The 21,047-nt window shown below is 38.9% G+C and overlaps 1 protein-coding gene across 2 annotated transcripts in view; it reads right to left on the reverse strand.

Annotated features, from left to right (window-relative positions):
• Nucleotides 1–20,091, reverse strand: part of SLIT2 (slit guidance ligand 2) — a 378,953-nt gene extending 358,862 nt beyond the window's left edge. For both annotated transcript variants that reach the window (XM_081253775.1, XM_081253774.1), the window contains exons 1-4: nt 18,994–20,091; nt 16,192–16,263; nt 14,968–15,039; nt 4,119–4,190 (exon numbers count right to left, since the gene is read on the reverse strand). In XM_081253775.1, coding sequence (XP_081109901.1) covers nt 4,119–4,190; nt 14,968–15,039; nt 16,192–16,263; nt 18,994–19,172 — 395 coding nt within the window. In that variant the 5' untranslated portion in view covers nt 19,173–20,091. The remainder of the gene's footprint in view (nt 1–4,118; nt 4,191–14,967; nt 15,040–16,191; nt 16,264–18,993) is intronic.
• Between the last annotated feature and the right edge of the window lie 956 nt (nt 20,092–21,047).

A 21,047-nucleotide genomic window follows, 5' to 3' on the forward strand; every position in this document is an offset into this window, starting at 1 on the left:
TTGGCTTTAAAAATACTACTTATAATGTTAGATAATTTAGTGGCTCCAAAGGTCTCTAGGGAAACACCACTTGTTAACCAGAAATAAAGAGTTTTTATTTAAAGAAGTAAAAAAAATGAACCACTGGGACCTATGTATTTGTTTTTGTTTGTTAGTTTTGTTTTGTTTCAGTAGATACAAGTGAAAAATGAGTTTCTGCACCATGGTTTGGCTACTTAAGCTTATGTTAGAAGTCTGGGTAAATATGTAATACTCAAAGAAATAAACTGAAACCCACAAAACAAATATTTATAACGGAATGCTTAACCACAGTACTAGCAATGAAATTCCTCTCTAATGAGCCCAGATGAGTAGCTGCAAACTCTAGCTGGTAAGTCACCTTTAAGGTTATGTTTTTCAGGAACATCTGTATAAGCTACTCATAAATTTCAATCATAATCGACCATTTCAAAAGTCACTGAAATTTCTGTCCGTTAACCAGCTCCTAATTTTTCTGAAAATCATGTTCTCCACTCTTAAACTGATAATAAAAGTGCAACCTCAGTTTTGGAGGAGGAGCAAAAGGGGGAGGACAGAGTATCTACATAATCTAAGAAAACTATGTGCTGTATCTTTTAACCTCCAACCTATGGCCCTTTACTTTTCTTTTTTCTTTACTTACACTTTCCATCTGTCAACAAGCGCTTGTAATTTTATTACACTGTCCTGTAGTTTATGCAGAGTTGGTATTATTTTACAGAGTTCTGTTAATGGACTGGATAAATGGTAATGCTCTTTAAACTAGTCTCCTGCTCCAACAAACACAGCTGCAACTGTACTACTATTTCTGAGCAAACATCTTGACCTGAACATGGAGTGCTCTCTCAACCCGTCCAAAGAGAAATTGGAGCAGACAGCAAAGGAAAAGCATATTTGGCCGCTAGCAGCAACCAACCGTGTCGAATCATAATTCATATACAGTGTTCCCTCTTTTTCTTTTATACTGCATTTAGAGTTTTTTTTTAAAAGCATGTGTGCTTCTTCACCTGGCATCTCATTTTCAGCCAAGAGTCAAATGGCGATTATTCATTACAGAGGCACAAAGAAAATCTGTATAATGTCCAGTTTGCTTAGATTTAATCTAAGCAAACAATGATAAAAGTCAAACATCAGTGTATGAACTATATAGTAAAACAAGTAAACTTTTTCATTGATTATGTTTCAGGAAACAATAGTATTAAGTAAGGGTAAAAGATAAAATACGTTAGGAAAAGAACTAGAGGTACGAATTAGCATTATGCATCAATTTATAAACAGAAAATAAATCTAAATTTGTTTCTTTCATGAATTCTAGATGTGTATGGTTCTACTGAGTTATACAGTAGGGCAACTGTCGATCATTTGATATGTAAATACAACTACCAGTGGACTTTTCCCTGTCACAACATATTGTCCTGTTGTTTGTCCAAAATTCTGTATCTTTTGTTTGGTCACTTATCCTTCTTGTGAAAAAAAAAGTTCATTTTTAAATGAACATTTTAAAGGACATTTTTGTATGTAGATTTGTGCATATTTTTCCATCTGTCAGAACAGTTGTTTCTGGTTAGCTACTAGGCACCTGTATCATATGAAGAATACTTGAACTTGCATCCTTCCTCTTGGAAATTAAACTAGACAGGCAGTTAGCTTCACAAGCTTTTGTTCCTTTATTTATTAAATACTCTTAATGGTGGTTGTTTAATCAATCAGTGATCACCATCATAAAAAACTGGTTACATGTAGCTTATGACTTTCCTTTTAAGAGAAAGATCATTGCTAACAATCCACTAGGTCTAATTCAGGTGAGAGAACAGTGCCTCAACTCAAAAGAAGATTCCTTTTTCCTGAAGCAGAAAAAATTACACCTCTATGTTTCCATGTGTATCCAGTGTCTATGTCAGGTGTCAAGTCACAATCAGTACTGAACATTAAGCCATCAAGCTCTAACTTCAGGAAATCAAAGCCTTCAAGTCCCTCTTGCAACTAGTCCCACATCAGAAACAAAATTTTATCTTCCATTACTCCCTAGGGGAAATCCTTTGAGCGAAACAGGCACAATATGACTCTGAACACGTTTTCTACCTGCCTATCGCCCCACTTGTTAACATGCTTTTAATTAACTAGAAAATGTTGCCTTATAGTTTTATGGGTTCTGTTTCTTTAACTCATATAAGGATTCCAAGTCATCTTCTTTCATACAGCAGCTTCATAAGGTTATAAAATCATAACAAAACATAAGGGAAAATCCCTTGGTCCATTATATGACATTGTCAAAGGGGGAAAAATATTAAACAGAATATAATTTGCTGATAAGTGATTCTGTACTAGATTATACCACCTGAATCCCTCTAAGAAAATTAATCCAAGTACTTCCAGACTAAAAATCAAACATTCTAGTTTCTCAGAGACAGTATTAAAGTTACTTCCTATATTTTCCTCTCTTCAGCTTAATAATTTTAATTCTAGCTATAACAGTCATTCCATTTAAATTATATTTTCACAGCTACATAGGAAACAGACAATTTTCTAGACAACGTGGATTGTTTTTATATGCACATTATTAGCAAAGTAGGAATTTAATAGCACTCAATGTATACTAGCTTTGAAATCAATTCTTCAAAATCCCCTCAATCAAAAAAAAGTTAAAGCAGAAAGTAGAATCTATTAAAACCACCTCTGTAGCCCTTCTTGCAAACTAAGCACAAATAATTAAATACAAGTATCAATTTATATTCATACATATAATTTTCATAACAGCCTACATCTAGTTTCCTTGGTAAAAATAGTCCTTAGAGAATTCTTGTTAAAAAGGCGGTCTCAAGGTTTCTTTATTTGATTCTTTTAAATTTACTTAAATTGGGCCAATTAACCAGCAGGGAACACAACGCAGAGGAGAAATACTGCTAGGTGACTTTGGCTATCCTTAGAGGAACAGAATCAGGAAAGTCAGACTCGAGAGAGAAGACCTGGTATGTAGCTGGCCCCACCTTCGCCTGCTGGGAAAATTCTCTATATAGTCAGCTAAGGTGTGAGGAGGACCTAACACAGATCCTAACTGAGATACAGTGTTGGGGGAGGGCTGTGGGAAGAGGGCCTTCCTACTTCTGGAATTCATAACAATATTGAACTAGTAGGCTACCACGAAGCTGTGGCTACAAAGTCAAGTTCAGAAAAAGCAATCTCTTCACTTACCCCACAAGCGTGACCATATGGGACTTTCCCCACCATCCAGGTGGGAGCCAGGCTGAGCAATTTATTCTACATATCCCAACGATTTTCCACAACATCCACAAACATCAATAATCATTGTTATTTATTTTTCCAACACTTTGTAGCTTATCTCCCATCTGCACATTCATATGGCTGAAAATCTAATTTTAAAAGCCTTCAAAAGTATATTTTCACTATGCACATTAGGTCAGTGAACAAGCATTCCAGAGAAGAAAAACCGATTCTGCCTAAAACTCACATTACGCTCCTTCCAAAGAAGTACTTCTGTTAACAGTCAATGACGTATTTGATATGAAACCCTTACAGTCGTTCATGTTGCACAGTTTGGAATTCTGGCTTTAAAAGGAACATTTAAGAGGAAGTTTACAGTCCTCTTTAAATACCTTATAATAATATTTCCAGACTAATAAACACTATGTGAATACAGAAACAATATCAAGAAAGCTGACATTAAAAACCCCAACTTTACAAGAAAACACTGCCAACTTCCTCTGAAGAGGAAGTGCAGTGGCAATCTTTCCCTTCAGAACTTAATCAAAAGTTTCCATAAAGAAGTTAGGTAAATCTCCCCATCAGGACCAAAAAAGAATAATACAATTACAATAACATATACATGAATCAGTAAATGCTAACCAAATAAAAGAACTGGAACCAATGGAAAACAAATCATAAATTTCCAAAAAAATAAAAAATAAAGAAAAAAAAGAGAGAGAAAAGAAGAAAAGAAAGAAAGGCAAACTTTTAATCCATTAATCTACGGGTGAATAGGTGAATAGATTCCAGGAAAGCACAAGGAAACAGATCCAAAATACATTTAATAAAACGCGAGGCACTACCCAAAGCAACAATAACTATTTCTGTCTACTTACAGTCTGTATAGCTTCGAAGTCCCAAGAAACAGCAACTCAGGAAACAGCTGAAGGTGATTTCTGTTTAAACGCCTTTTGAGAAAAACAAAAACAAAGCGTATGTTACATAGAAAGTACCCAACAATGAGACTGTGATTGGGTAGTGTCATGCCTCATCCTGTATTTCAGGAAAGAATAAAACGACATTCAAGAGAATTCAAGCATTGAAAATCAGAAGTTGGTTACACCTTTTGTTACATGACTCTTTAAAGCAATTTTCCATTGTGCTTACTCAGATGATGATTACTGGGGCCTAAACTCTAAATTCACATCCCCTGCAACATCAGTCAACCAGCACAGATGCAATGAAACAGGATTTCTGGACTCAGACTCTGGTGTCTAGGTTAGGCAAGTTCAACATACAGCAGAAATACCATTTTAAATGGTGCCCTAAAATAATTCATACGCTGTCCCAAATGACCTAAATTTTCAGCCAAGGTACTGAAGGGAGGTGGAAATTTCATTTTTTTTAGCTTTTCATTTAGTTTCAGAAAAATGTATAAGAAAGTGTCAGCATGGTTTCTACCTCTAGGCAAAATCACAAGAAAACCTCAATCCACAGTTCTTGACTCTTAACTGAATAAGGCTGAGTTATAACTAACAATGAGGGCAAAAATGTTTAAGTAATGTTTTCTTAATGTTTAACTGATATTGGGATGTTTTAAATATTTTAGAAAAGAATTTGATTGCAACTCTAACTCAATTTAAGCCCCGGTACTACATAACTAAGCTCTTTTGGACTATGCACACTAACTAAAGAGTGGCAAAATCTAGCCCTCGTGTACTCATATCCCAATCTCATTCATTTTAAGTGTACAATTTAATATTTCAGTAAAAATAAATATCTATCCTCTCTACTTTTCCCAAATTTAAATAAAACGATGACAAGCTGATGTAAAATGCACACTTAAATGATTTATAAGCTGCTATAGCTCTAGAGGAGAGTAAGGACGTCCAGAAACTAACATCACACTGAAGAAACTTGAGGTGTTTCTTGTGGTAAAGATAAATGTTAAGGTGGCAGGAAAAGAGGGCATATCAATCTTGCCCTGTTTTAAATATGATGACATATTTAAATGGTCATCAGATGGGAGCAGAATTACAGGTATTTAGTCTCTAGAGGGCAGGAATAGCACTAGTAATTATAACTCAAGAAAGTAGATCATAAGGAAGACCTTTCTAAGTATAAAAGATATTAAGAAATGGGATGATCGGCTTTAGGAAGCTCTCAACTCCTTACTCCACATATATTCAAGCAGAGGCTATGCATTTTTTTCCCTGCAACAGATGTAATAAAAAGAAATTCTGCATTAAGTGAAAAGTTGGACAAGGTGAACTTCAGAACTTCTTCCAACTCTAAAATGCCATGAGGCAATGATAGCTATGCTTACCATCTTTTGCTACATAACTCATATTATTAAGTTGGTCATCTATAGAAATACTCTCAGCACTTAATAAAATGTATGCTCATAAAAATGTATGCTGAGACAGTCAGAGGGAAAATAATAAAATCAGTAGTGAGAGGGTGGACTTACTTTTCACCTACACTAATTTTGATGAATAAAGCACTTAACAAGGTTAAATGTAAAGTGAAACCAAAAGTTTTTATTTTTTTTTCTTTGCCAGGCATGGTTCTGAGGAAAGAGTACTTCCAGAGGTAAAATATAACTTAATGATGACCTTGTTCTATTGTGTCTGAAAACATAGATTGCAAGTATTCACAACAGGGCTAATGAGAATTTGTCTAGGGAAGACTCCCCATTGTCCGAAGAGGTAATTGCAATTTTTGAAATGACAGAGATGTGCTTTCATAATCTGATCCAAACCACTGGACTAACAAACATCGTCCATGATTCTCCAGCCAAAACAAGCATGCTCCTTCAGGTCCCCAGCCCCTGCAGAGGCAACTCTTTGTACGGAGCTTTCCCTTTTCTCCAAATGGTCTTTTCTTAAATCCTCTGTGTAATTCCCCTGATTCTCCTAAAGTTGATTCCTCCCTTGCCTGTGTCTCCATATGCCCATAGTATTAGATAAATAAGAGTCCCTCACACTATATTATATTTATTCACATACTGGTCTGATTCCCACTACACTGTAAGCTCTTCAAGTGTAAAGGCCATATCTGTGTATTTCCTTCCTTCTTCCCGGGCACTTATTAGGTCCTTAGGAAAAACTGCTCTTTGCATTTTGATATAGTTCAGCAAAATCCTAGCATGTGCATTTTATGTTCAGGCAACTTTCTCCAGGCATGCTCCCTAAGGTACCCGCCTTAGGTTTTATGCCACCCTCCAGGTAACCTAAGACCTGCCACCAAACCTACTTTCATGTGCTCTCTACAGCAATTGCCTCCTTTCCCTTCCTTCAACCTACCCCAGCCATGCCATTCTCAACATCATCTAGAAATTGGAAGGAATTCAATATGGTGAAACAAATTCATATATACAGGTGACTGAGGGCTGCTACTAGATTTCTTGTTAATGGGTCTACGTTGGTATCATTTCGGATATTGTAAGAAAGTAGATAATTCAGATAAGGTGCAAGCAGTGTCTTTTCTCAATTTTTTTTCAAATTCTTAGTGGTTCTTAATTCATTCCCAAAGTAATAGCTAACATATATTAAGCTTACTAGGTGATAGCCGCTGTTCTGAGAAGTTTACATGAATTATCACATTCATTCTACCCCATTAGTAGGTGCTACTGTCACTGCTGTTTTGGATGAAGGCACACAGCTCATAGAAAGTAGAGCTAGAACCTGAATTCAGGTGGGCTGACTCCAGAACATACCCTCTGAATCACTCTTTTCAAAGAGACACAGTCTAAACATTCCTCAAAATAATTCAAAATAATGTAATCCTCAACTTTCCTTTTTACCAATCTTTTTTGGGAAAAATGTAGTTTTACACAGCCCACTTCCTAAATATCTATGAATGAATCACCTAAAAATAAAACACCAAGTTTAAAAAAAAAAAAGAAACTGGCTGCATAGGCAGTTCACTATTTTAATGATCTATTTAAAATACCTAAAGTTGAGAGCAAAACAAAAATATGTATAAAATATTTTTCTCAGAATTCAAGTAATTTATCACTATTTCATGAAAATTATTATGAATGATCTTAATGTGTCTAAGCCTACCATGTGTATAGACACAGCAGTATACAAAAAAAGGCAGATAATAGGTGACATGGTAACATGCATAGAAAAATAGTATGATTCCACTTTTTTTCTTTAAAAGAGTATCAATACACTTTTGCTTCCTGTTCTATTTCCCCTTCCATTAGAACTAAGAATAAATGGAAATACAAACATTAAAATAAAAAGTGAAACTCTTCCAAAATATCCAATAAAGGAAAAAAAATTAAGCAGAATTTCTAATACAATGACCAGAAATTAAGTTTTTAAACTAAAGAGGAGTTTTTAAAATACAGAATTAAGTTAGACTATCAAGGTGCACAACAATTTATAAACACATCTCGAGAAAAAGTAACCTAGCTTCTTCTAATACCACAGAATACTTCTTAGTAGCTTGAAGATGAGCATGTCATAATAATAACTCTAATGTAAATGTGTTAAAGAAGTTAAAATCTGATAGTCCAAGAACAGATAAACAGCATGTAGTGAATTAAGGGCATCTCAGAAGAGGATTTATGGGAACCAACATGAATTTGCTGCATTAAGCATACCAGGTGGGCCAATTACCAATTGTTCCCAGCAAGGATACTCTATTGTGTCAAAGGACAGATAAGAGATTCAGTGATATTCAGCTCCTGTGTCATCACCAGCTAGATGGAATCTGCCCACAAGATCTCAGGAGACTGACTGAAAATTCGCTGGATAGAAATTCATGGTTTCAGAAAGGTGTGTAATGTGTGTCTCTGAGACACATTTTTTTAGGGTAAAGATAAGAAAGATCTCAGCAACTGTTTCCTCTGTGCTATGGGCTATTTTTTCAGTGTGACCTTCAGTAGGGTGAATGATCTTTCTGGGTCACACTAAAGATCACTGGCCTCTGAAATGCAGGTTCTTAATAACCTCAACTTGAAGGGCAGCATAAGCATTACTGACAAGCATTGTTTCAAATTATTATCTGCCAGCTGCTCCTGTGACTTGTCCATTACTAGAGGTTGGAGGTCTCTTATTGTTTCAACTTTCACCTCAATTCAACTAACATTTTCAACGTTCACCCCAATCCAAAATTTAAAATGAAAACGATTTTACCAAAGCTAGTAAAAAATGCAAGTCTCATATCTACCTGTCATTGTAAATGTAGGGTATTTACAATGCGCCTGATCTGTAACAAGTATTTGATAAATGCTGCCTTAAAAAGTCTATCTTTTACAATCTTCTATTTCTCAAACATAAATGCCTTCTTATCAGGTAAATTTCCATTTGCCTTTAATGCTAACATTTTTAAAGCAAAGATTTTTAACATTTAGCTAGTATTAGATAAAGTTTATATTTTCAGCAGTGATATCAGTATTTTCACCCTTTATATTCTGTGGTAGGGAAACAAAAACTTATTAATAAAAATGTTGCTTCCTATTCATTCCCCTTACTTCTTGATATTCTCTATACATTCAGAGATTTTGATAAATACTCTGAAAAAAATTTGGAGAAGGTTTTGTACTTTCTTCACATCTCATCTATTGATTATATGCTATAAGAAAATGAGAAGGAAAATGATAGTAAATATGGATATTTAAAAGTCAGATTTATTATAGACACATTTTATTAGCTCAATAAGATAAAATAATTCTGAAACTCAGCTTCTGAAAAACAGGAGAGGAGATGCTGAAATGTATAATAATAATAGTTCCTTACGTGCTAACTCTGTGTCAAGCATTTTGTGAAACTCTGTGCATTATCTTACTAAAATCGTGTACCAATACTATGAGATATGATAATTGTTTCTGTTTTAATGATGATAAACCTGCAGTTTTAAAAGATGAAGCAATTTGATCAAGATCTCACAGTGGAATTGAAACCAAGGGTTTTTTGATGCCACTCCTATCTAATGTTTTAAAAGCAGGTAGAAGAGTTTGTATCTGTTTAGAAAGCATAATCAACAGTACAACCAATGAGTGTCTGCCAATATTCATAGGACACCAGGCAATAGCATATAAAATTACAAGGTGCCTACACCGAGGGGAGTCTAGGTTATCTACACTGAGCGGGGCAGCAGCAGAGAGATGAAGCCCCACCTGCATCCAGGGCGGACAGACACTGCCAAGATGACAATCAAACAAATTTTTGTTAATGTTATCTTAAAGCAAGATTCCAATTGCATTAAAACCAAATCAGTGCTATTGTTACCAAACTTTCATTCTGAAAGTGTTTTCACCAATATTCCTCCCAGTCCAGCAGATATAAATTGCTTTGAAAACAGATAAGAGCAATATATACAAAGTCCATACAGAAAAGTCTCTCCTTCCATGTAAAGTGAAATTCAGTCTAGAAGGCATAATTCAGGCAGAAAGGTATCCAACAGGAATGAAAGACAGAGTTCAATGTAAAATATTTGACATTCGTCGCTTCCACAAATACATTGTAACAGTGCAAACTAAACTACTCATTTCAGGGGAGGTATAAAGGACACAGCATCCAGCAAACACTATCACAAAGGATGAGCCCAAAACAGATGTGGGAAAAATAAATAGCCTTGCTGTTTCAGAATTTATAAAACGGCCCACAAAGAGCAAACAGGCCTTCTCACCACCGTTCAACTTCAAGGCCCATAAAAAAAAAAAAAAAAAAAAAAAACGCTGCATGAGAAACCCTCTCAGACAGATTGAATGTTCTGCAAATCTTCTAATAGTGTACTGGCATTAAAGCCTTCTAAGACCATAGTCAGTAAATGTAATTTAAAACCGTTCAATATTGCTTACAAACAGGTGAAAATAATTTGATATTTGGCTATCACAGATAGTGATATACTCTTGAACATCTAGGTGCATGATTTATCTCATACAATGTACATACTTAGCCTCTTTGCTGAGTTTGAGATGTTCTTTAAAGAGCCTTTCCCAAGAAAATAACTGCCGTGATTTTAAACTTGGGTATAAAGGTGCCAGAGAACAATTCTTTTAAGATGAGTTTGCATTCTTTTCCAAGGAGATTAGCACTGTTAGTTTGCCCTTACTTCAAGAAAAAGGACGTTATGTGTTGCCTATAAACTTGTAGGATGAGTCAGAAGAGGGATTCTCCACCTTGATGAACAGGGGATAAGGGGAGCCTTCCTTCAGACCTGTTCCACAACATATTCTCTACCTGAACTCATGTATAGCGACCTACAACAAAAATTCTAGAGTGCCGTAGTTCCTCAGCCTCACATTGGCTGTCTCACGCCTATGCATGGTATGCACACCCAGGGAGAAATAACTCAGCATCACCTTCAAAACATACATGTGCCTTTTAGATATCCTTTAAGGAGAGGATAGTGTTTAGTCAAATTTAGGCTCTATTGTAAAGACATTTCTAAATTAAAATGAGTATTTTCTTTGTATTTACTTGATAGAAACTTTAAAATAGCTAAGTGAACAGGCTTTGCATGGCTTCATTATAATAATATTTTCAGGACTCTTTTTTTTCAAGCAAAAATGAGTATCAAATGACAAAGTTAGTAGAAAAAAAGGTAATCTCAAATCCAAAGATACCAAAACTTGGAATGTTTAAAGCAATATTGTCTTATAGGAATGCCTTTACAACTTATTGGTAGGAAAAAAAGTGCAGTCCAAGCCTTTGCCTTTATCACTTCTGCAATTTCCTTATTGCAAGAGTATGACTGTGAAGTTAATGAAATATCTAATATCCAAGGTTTTCAATGGTATGCTATTGATTCTCATTAATGTAACCTAGGCATATACACATTTTATTTTGCATTGAGTGTTTCGTTGCATTTCGGACAAAATACCCTAATTTTTTTTGGACAACCTTTAAAATATTTCAAAACCTTTCTCATACTCTTGCATTTGTATTATCCAGGAACTTACAAAAGCAGATGATTTGCAGTAGTGAAATACTGAAGTGGTCCTAAAATAGAACTTTAATGACTGCAGCATAATCCCATAAGACATAAGTGAACAACATAACTTTACACCAGCATAGAAAAGTCAGGGGTCCCAATGTGATTTTTTTAGCCTTCTAACACATTATACACTAACCAAGAACTACCTTGAATTAATAATTTTGCATGGAGACTTTATTGCAAGTATACAAAGGCATCTTCCGTGAAATATAAATAAGTATAATTCTTAAATGTTTCTTTACTGTAGCTTATTTGTAGTTTGTTTTTCCTTAATCAATTTCCATTGACTATCTAGTCACTTAACTATATTAGATTTCATTTGAACATTTGATTAAACAATATGAGACCTGTTAATACAATCTACATGAGGCATATTCTCAAGGCTTCATTCTCATCCCAGATAAGCAGGTACTACTGGTAACACAGAGCATCCACGGGAATCCACCAGTGCACATGTTAGGTCAGGGTGTAGAGTAGGAAACTGTCAAAACAGGAAATACTGTGTGCTCATAGTGTGTAGGCGTGATTAAAACTTATTCCTTTTACAATGATTCATAACCACATTCTGATCATCATATCATCTGCTGTTGTTCTCTATACAATACAAAGAAGGAAGTGAGGGGAAAGGATGCAGTGAGACAGAAAAGGGAGGAAGGGAGGGAGGATTTCAATACTCATCTACTTCTTGACATTTTGACTGATAACCTTGTATTTCATCAAATTCTTTGAAGTGGAAAAAATGTGTTTCTTTTGTAGCTATAATGCTTTGATTTACCAATAATGATTTTCTCATCCTATACTAAAATTAAATCCAACCTAATCACATGACCCTGTTTCTTAGAGATTAAAAGTTGGATTTCTAAAAGGCACAGCTCATATCTTCTGTTCTCAGATGTCTTCTTTCTGATCAAGTTAAAACTCTATCAACATAGAATAAAAAGAAAAAAACATAATTTTGAAATACAAAATATTTGGAATTGTTCTGATTTTATCATTTTAACATGAAAAAATAACTTAGAACCATAAATTGCATATGAATAAAGTTAATGTTTTTAAGAAACATTAACTTGCTATATTATATATATATACGGTATATATATATATAATATAGCAAGAAAATTAACTTGCTATATTATATATTATATATATATACAGTATAAATGGCGTTCACAAGATAAACCTGCATTTATACACCTTTACATAATTTGGAGTTTGAATTTAAAACTCACATTTAAGTTGCTAAAAAACATATAAACTCACACAAGATATAATTATTTAAAAGTTAATTCACTGATTACTTCCTGTTTATTACATTTTCTCTTGCAACTTTTGGGGGGAAAAAAGGCAATTTGTGTGATGTTAATGACATCACCTACTACAATAAGAATATATACCATAATATTATTATAAGGCCACAGTAATTTGGTTATAGAACTCTCTGGGTAGCTTTTTTAATTTTTATTTTATAATTAATATACTGAAAAAAATTTTAAATAGTTTGTTCCACAATAACCTGAATGCATTCTTTAGCAAAACTGCTTGCCATTTAATGTATTTAAAGAAATAAATATTTGAAAAGTGTATCCACAATGTTCCTAAGAAATGGTTTTGAATTCCAGAGTCCCAAGGAGATGAATTGGCTGTCAGATAACAATGTGCTTCCATCAGATGGACTTGGCAGTTGTAAACAAAAGGAATTTTCTCAGCTTTTCCTCACAAATATGAAATATTTGCTCTTGGCCAACAGCTGGGCTGATTTAAAGAAGTCCTGCATATATATTAGTTTTCATTCAAAATTACAAATCCTCCTCCCACTCTGAAACATCTGACTGCATCTCCGTAGAATAGAAAATTGTTCTGAGATGAAGTGACATTCCCGGGGAAGCAAAAGTCAAAAAATAGTACCTACTTACAACTTTAATCGAATTTCAGGTCATAAGGTATCTGGTTAATAATTTTTAGGAAAAGTTAATTTATTCAAGAAGAAAGTTCAAATGATACTCCAAAGTGGCTTGAAAAATAATGAGAAAGTTTGTTTTGTTCCAGTGTTTCTGAAAATATTTAAAACTACAATATAAACAAAATACAGACTTTATGAAAGCCACTGAGAATCCTTCAATGATATCGAAGTTGTTTAAGAAAAAATATACATATACATACATATATATATATCTCTCTCTCACATGGAAAAATGTATATATGTGACTACTAAACACATATATATGAATAAATAAAAGTTATTCATGAAAAAACTGTTAATGTTTAAATGATAATTTTAAATTATCTATTCATCTTACTAAACATTTAAATTATACTAATGCTTAGTTTTTAATGGATGAATTAAAAATACTTTTGCCAAGTTCTCACTAGAAATTAGCTATTCATAAAAGAGATCAAAGAATAAATACTTTCAGAGTATTTTTATATATTAAGAAACAGCTTATGAACTTATAAACTTTGTTATAAACTTAACCAAATATTTAACTTATTTTTATTTCCTCCCCAAAACTAGCTCTAAGTAGTGGTTTTAAATTTATTTTGAATTCCACAATTATATCCCTATATTGTAATATTATTCATGAACAAAATTTTATAGCAAAATAAATTAGATATCTCTGTTTAATTTTACTTTAGGTTATAAAAATGTAGCCTATATTTACAAATACCTTAGAAATCGACAAGCCACTTTTATATTTACAGTTACACAGAATTAACTTTTGCCCTTGGGCCCAGTGAATCTGAGTACGTTCTATGCCCTAAACGAACTTCATATTTCACTATTTTAAATAAATAAATTTATTTAAATAAATAAATTTTATTTTAAATAAAATCTTTATTTTTACCTAAAGTGCCTCTTAAAGCAGGCATGGAAACATTAAAATAATTGTTACTACTTTTAAGAGAGCTGATATTTGCCCTAGGAAATGCAAAGCTACTAAAAGACATATGCAGATATGTAATTCATATTTCAAATGACAAACTGTATTTTATCTAATTATTTCAGCAGAGGTTTTTGTCTTTTGTATATATACACTATAGGCATAAAATAATAATGGTCCTCCAGTAATATATAACAATCCATAAAATTTTGTGTCTGAAAAAATAAAAATGTATTTTAAATCCTGAAGTCCACATTTGATCCTCTTGGAAAAAAACAATCAATGTTAAATGATGTGCTTTGATAACACAACTCTTACTTCCATTTCTACTAAATTCTTTTTCCAGCAAAAAAATATTTAGAAAGCTACTATAAAATAATGAAATAAAACTGTGAATAGCAGTTATTAAAAATATTCACCACAAGTGTTAAATATCAGAAAGCAAATCTTTATCACTAAGAACTTTAAATATTTCCTAAAATGTCACTAATGACACACATAGCAATAGCATGGGAACTAAAATAACTATCAGCAAAACTCTTCTTTTCTTTCCATAATGCACCATAAATGCAAATAAAATTACCACCTTCCTTCCTACATAAGCAAATAAAACAAACTAGATGAAAAATAAGAAAAAATGTACATCTCTAAGTACCAAAGCAATGGTTACCAAGGAAGTAAATGTCTCAGGGAAGTAAGTCTGTATTTTTGAACTTGTACAAGTTAGTACTATTTATGCAAAAATTCCATTATTTCTTATTGTAAATTAGTTTGAAAATCACTTTATCAACTTCTTGTTTCTGTAAACTTACAAAGACTAAGACATGAAATTGAAGACATGGTCCTTGAAATGCAAGTATTTTTAAAAATATTGTTATGTCGTCATAAGTTTGGAACTGAAAATACTTACAGTCTCTCCAGTTCTTTAAGATCCTGGAATGCTCCTCTTTCAATGGTGCTAATCTTATTCTCCATAAGCTGACTGAAATGCAAAGTATAACAGAAGTCTTAATGTTACCACTCACCATCTGAAAAAGTGTCAATTCAGCAACTGAAAACTTGTCCCTTTATGAAGTTAAATACTGCTCTGGTTTGAGATTCTATATCAAATCTAACAATGTTATATCTGAGAAAAATCAGGAAAGGAAAATAGCATCCTCATCACGAAACTTTCATAAAAAATACTAATTCAGTTTCTCACAAAATTTCGTCAGAATCCTGAACCTTAAACTATAGTATATCCCGAAAAGTAACCCATGACACTACAACTTTGATGGCTGTTTTTCAAGTGAGTTCTTAACTGTCAAACAACATACAATAATTCATCATACACATTCTTCAATACACTGATGGATATATGTCAGAAATTGGAAGAATTCATAAAGGCCAAAAATGTGTTTTTCAAAAATGAACTATGAACACGCAATGATCAAAAGCATATGTGCACTGCAATGTAAAGATTTATAAATCTATAGGTAGAAACAATTTTACACTACACTGAATCTCAAATGATTGTTTATTCACAACTAACAACACACTAATTAAAAAAGTAATCATACTGCAACAATTTTATAAGAGCTGCAAAGATATAAACTACAAGAAACGATTCAAAATATGACCAACATATTTTTATAGGGAAACATTTCCCACTAAAAACTCTGCGAAAACCTGGATTGTTTGATTTTAATGTTACAAAATATAGGTACATGTTGCTTGCTAGAAAAGTCTGAACATTTCTATATTAGCAATAATAAAATGCAGGCCCACCTAAAGTCTTTACAGTTAATCTCAAATCCTAAAAGTATATCAAATGTCTCACATTACTCATTCATATTGTAAAAGCAACTATTCTACATTTTTATATGCATAAGGCACTTACGGTATGGTATAGCAAACATCTGAAGTCATTTCTATTATACTGTTTCTATGGCTTGCATCCAGCCTTAAAGGCCTACATTTTTATTAAAACTTGAAGTACACTGATAAACAAAAAAAAGAAACAAAACCAAGGCCTTTTAAAATTTTATGTTTCTGTCATTGAGACAGTTATTAAAACTGAGATCAGTAACAATTCAAAACACACAACCTTAAAAAACAAAAGAGAATTCTCCAAAACACAGAAGAACATACTTACAGAACTCTTAGGTGTCGAAGACCAGCAAAATCTGTCTTAGTAATCCGTGTGATGTTATTTCCATTCAAATCCCTAAGAGAAAACAAGTAAGAAAATGAAAGTTCTGTTTAATTTCTACCACTATCTAGTTAAACAAAGACAAATATAAACTAAATAAGAGCTTTGAGATAAAAGATCAGTTCCAATTACTAAAGTAGTTTGCAAAGTAAAAGAGAAAGAAATGGAAGTCATCTTTGAAAGAAAATTTTTAAAATGATTAAGTTTACAGAGTCCATGCTTGCTGTCATATGACAAGAAAATGAAGTGGTTCTGTTATCAAGAGACGTTCTCTTTTGTGTGTATATGGGATGCTTTCAATTTTTTGCTTTTACAAGGAGGTGTATATTAATTTCACAGGTATTCTGCTATTTACTATTATTGTTAGTAACATTCCCAAAAAGTTACCTTCAGGAAGTTAAAGGAACACTTTTCCAATACTATTCAGGAAGAAATTTTAAAAATTCAGAACCCTATCCTTAGGTGGCACCATGGCTAAACTTCCTAAGGCAAAGAGTAAAGTTAGAGTGCCATCAAAAGAACTGCACTTCAAAGACTCGCATTTATAAGCATTTACCTTCCAACAATTCTATGTTTGTATGAAAACGAAACTCTTCATTTGCAGCTCAGGGACACCCGCTGTGACTGTAAAGTGAAAACTACTAGCAAGGGCAATAGTGGAAATAGTATTCAGGCCCTGACATTTTTGTTCAGATTTCAGCACCACGTTTCCCTCAAGAGTCACAAACCCCTTTTCTGGCATCTTAGGTCAAGATCTAAACTTGCCCTGGTTCCAATCATTTCAAATAAAACCAGGCTTTGCTGCGGTTTGAATGTTCTTCACGGAAGTAAACCTTACCTTGACTTTAAAACACCATGTGTATTTAATGTGTTTATGTTGTCAATGACATAATTTTATAAGCCAGCACTGAGTAAACTATTTTCTGAAACTTCTTTATAGATCCCTCATAGGGATACATTTTTTTCAAGGACCTTAAAACTCAATTGCTATTTTTTCCCCGAATCATTCCCTTTCTGTTGAATAAGACATGTTAGTGCTTAAACTTTAAACTGTTCTAAATAGCATGAAATGACAAGGACTAAAACAGAGTTCTGCACTGCTTTCTCCCCAACCCATTTTCCTTGCTGAGCAAAGTACCATCGAATTGTTCCTACAGTGGTTGGGGTCTTTCTTTATCCGGGCTACTTGCCATAAGCTGAGTCCCAACCGCCACCGCCAGCCCCCAATCCCAGACAAACTTGGGAGATCACATTCTGACAAGATACCCTGGGTAGGGACTCAACCTGCCCAGCGCTGCGGGCCAGGGAAGGAGGGCAGAGATGGAGTAGCGGGAGGCCCAGCGGGGCTCGGGATGGGGCAGCCACTGGCAAGGGAAGGAATGGCTCAACTCTGGCCTTTAAACTGAGGGCGAGAAAAATGGGTTGGATAAGAAGATCGACTCGACGCGCTGCGGGCCGCGCTGGTGGAAACCTGCGAGTCCAAGGGGTCCCCTCCGCCGTCCGCCCCCCTCAATCACAACCTGGGGGCGCAGGGGCCCGGGGAGCGCAGCCTGAGAGCGCTGCCCCGGCCGCCCTCGCCCCGCCGGGCCCAAGCTCAGCGGCGAGGGGAGCGCGCCCCGTGCGCCCGGGAAGCGCGGGGCGGCGGCCTCTGCGTTCACAAAGAGAACGGCCTCCACGCTCCACTTCCCTGAACTCGGAAAGCGCCCCACAAGCGGCGCGTGGGCCGTCAACACCCGCTTTGAGATTACTTCTTCATTAGAGGCTCACAGAGACAGGGAGGCGGGGATGTCTGCGGGCAGCAGACCGCGAAGAGAGGAAGGAAGGGGAGATGCTGCCACGAGCAGGGACGCAGAAACTGCCAGAAAGGTGGAAAGGGGGCACTAGGGCTCAGCAGGAAGTGCCGAAGGGGGCAGCCGAGGGCCGCGGGGTCACCAAATTGGTCAGACCCGACTTGGCCGGCTCCGCTTGGAGAACCAGCCCTAACTTCGCCTAGCCGACGGGACGTGGTCCGCCTCCGGAGCCTCCCCCGTCGGACAGGTCCTTGGGGCTCGCCGCCGCCGCCGCCTCCTCCCAGGGGAAATGAAAGGCGGGGGAAGAGTCGCGGGGGGCTGCGCGCGGCCACCGCGAAAGCTGCTGCCGTCCTGGGGCATCCTTCCTTCCGCGGCCTTTAGAAGCGCCCCAGGGCGGGCTCAGCCGCCCCACGACCCCGTCTCCTCTGCCTCAGTCCCCAGGAGGGCGACACAAAGCCGGGGAGAGGAGGTTTCTCTCTTTTGAGTACCCCCTTCCCGCGTCAAACCCCCTTCTTCGCGCCACCCCGCGGTAACAAGAGCCGGGACTCGGCCCTGAACCGACCCGCGACAGTTCCCAATCGCAAGGTGACTCCGTTTGCAGAGTCTGAGGAACAAAGTCGCGTCTCCCTTGCCCCGGGCATCCGCAACTATTCGTCCCCCATCTCCCCGTCTCCCCAGCCTCACAGAACTCGCCCGCAAAGGGCTGCGAGTGGCGGGACTGGAGCGGTAGGAAGGGACCAAGCGCAGCAGCCAGCGGGCCCGCCCCTCCTTGGGCAGTGGCCCCTCCCCGGGCAGCGCCCTCCCAGAGAGTTCAAGACCAGGATGCGCCTTCGGGAAAGCTAGTGAGGACTGCCCCAGGCACAGTTCTCTGTGCCGCTCAGTCCCTCCAGTCTCGACGCAGGGGCTGCGCGACCCCGATAGTGGGGAGGAAGGGGGAGGAAGAGCCCATACTCACAGTCTCTCAGTGCTGCGGGGGATGTTCCTGGGCACACTGCGCAGCGCCAGCCCGTGACAGTCCACTGTGCTCCCGGAGCAGGAGCACTGCGCCGGACACGCTTGCGGCGCCACCTTGTTCAGGATCGCCAGCACTAACCCCAGCGACAGGGACAGCGTCTGCCAGCCCACGCCGCGCATCTTCCCCCGCCGCCTCCTAGCTCGCCGGCGCCAGGGGTTTTCTCTTTAGCTTGCTGCTCTGCTGGAACTGCGCTGTGCCTGAGGCCCAGTGCCTGGCGCGAGTCTAGCAACCCAGAGTGTCCGGATAACGTGCACAAGATAATACAGAAGTAACAGTAATATTCAAGGCAGTAAAGCTAACACAGATACGCGCCTCTCAGCTCCCCTCACCCTCCTCCTGCAAGGCAGGCGCTCCTTGGGCAACTTTAGGTCCCGAAGATCAGTTGGCCCGGCCAAGGCTACAGGGAGACACCAAAGCAGCGGGGAGGAGATCACGCGTCGTCTGCCTCACAAATATCAACTTGGAGGTAAAAGACCTGGAGCTCCCAACCGCGGTGAAGATCGTGAAGATGCAGGGGCCAGTTGCGCGTGGAACAGGGGTGATCCGGTTCCACCGACCCCCTCTGCAAATCCAATTCCAGTGGGGACGGTAGGAGACAGAAGAAGGAGGCTCAGTAGGAATGGTGGCCTCGGTCAAAGTGGGCTCTCCGAAACTAGAAGGCGCAGGAGCCCCGCGGGCCGGGAGCGGAGCGCGCTGGACGACTGGACATGGCGCGCGGGGGCGCACCGGGCTGACGCGCAGCCTAGGGGGCGCGGGACCGCGCTGCGGGGCTCCTGGCGAGGCTCACTCACGCGGCCTGCCCCACCGGCCTGCTGCTCCTCCGCAGCCCGGGCCGGTCCTCGTCGTCTACCGACAGCGGAGGACGATTTGCAAACACACATGCACTTCGCTGAAGGATGTCTGGGCAATTCCGCCTCCCGCCCCGGCGTCCTTGGAGACGCTCCGCACGAGGGCCTTCCCCGGGGTCACGCAGAAAAGACAAAAGGGCAATCGAGCCGCCCAGCAGGCAGGAATATCCACTAGTCACGACCCCGGGAGAGGAAATCCAAGAGGCCAAGTTGAGGATGAGAGATCCTGCTAAGGCTGAGTAGGGAATGGCTGGCCGGCCGGTCAGAAAGAGTGGAAAGGCCAAGCTGGAGGTGTCCGCTTCCCGAGTCCTCCCGGAGCGTTCCGGACGTTGGAGAGATGGCAGCTGGGTCTGTGGTATCTGCTAATCCGAGGAGACCCCAGGAGGCAGCTGAACGGCAGTCCTGTGTGCGTGCGTGTGTCAGCCCCTCTCGTCTCCCGGATACGCCGCAGCTCCGCAGCAGACACCTGATGGCAAAGGTGGAAGAAATAAGAGCAGGCTCCTGGGCCGGGGCAGCCCCTCGGTCTCCCCCCGACAGCCCACAAGTGGGTCCTCCTTCTCAAAGTGCAGGAACTTTTCCCAGGGTTTGAATCCAGTCTCCACAGCCACGGTGGGAGTCGTACCGCCGACGTCGCGACGCCGCCCGACTCTGGGCGCTGCACCTGACTCGGCGGCCGCAGTCCGGAGCAGCCTGTCTCCTTCCAGCCCCTTCCCCCTCTCCAGGTGGCTTTCTGCGTCCCTTTCTTGGGGGAGGGAAGTGGGGAAGAGAGAAAGCGGCGACAGGGAGCGGGGACTCGGTGGCTCTGCTGACTCCCGAGCTCCTGGCAAGTGTCTAAACAATAGGACGGACGCAGCAGCCCTAGTCTCGCTCGGCTGCGGGAAGGTGGGTTGTTGTTGTAACTGGAGTTGTTGGCTCGGGCTGCCTGGCGCTCAGCGCAGCCGAACAAAAACCCAGCCCGCGCCTCTGGAGCCGGGCGCGAGACCCCGGACGCTCCCCTTTCTCTTCAGCGCTCCCGCCTTGCCCGGAAAGCTCGGTAGCTCCTGCCTGCGCCCGGGAGCCACGGCGCTCCCATCACTCGCCGCCGCCGCCTTTTTTTAACCACCGTCTGCGGCAGCCACCACCGCCGCCGCCGCCGCCAGCCTCCGC

This window comes from Mesoplodon bidens (assembly GCF_964165515.1).
Source record: "Mesoplodon bidens genome assembly, chromosome: 1".
In the NCBI taxonomy this organism is placed as follows: Eukaryota; Metazoa; Chordata; class Mammalia; order Artiodactyla; family Ziphiidae; genus Mesoplodon; species Mesoplodon bidens.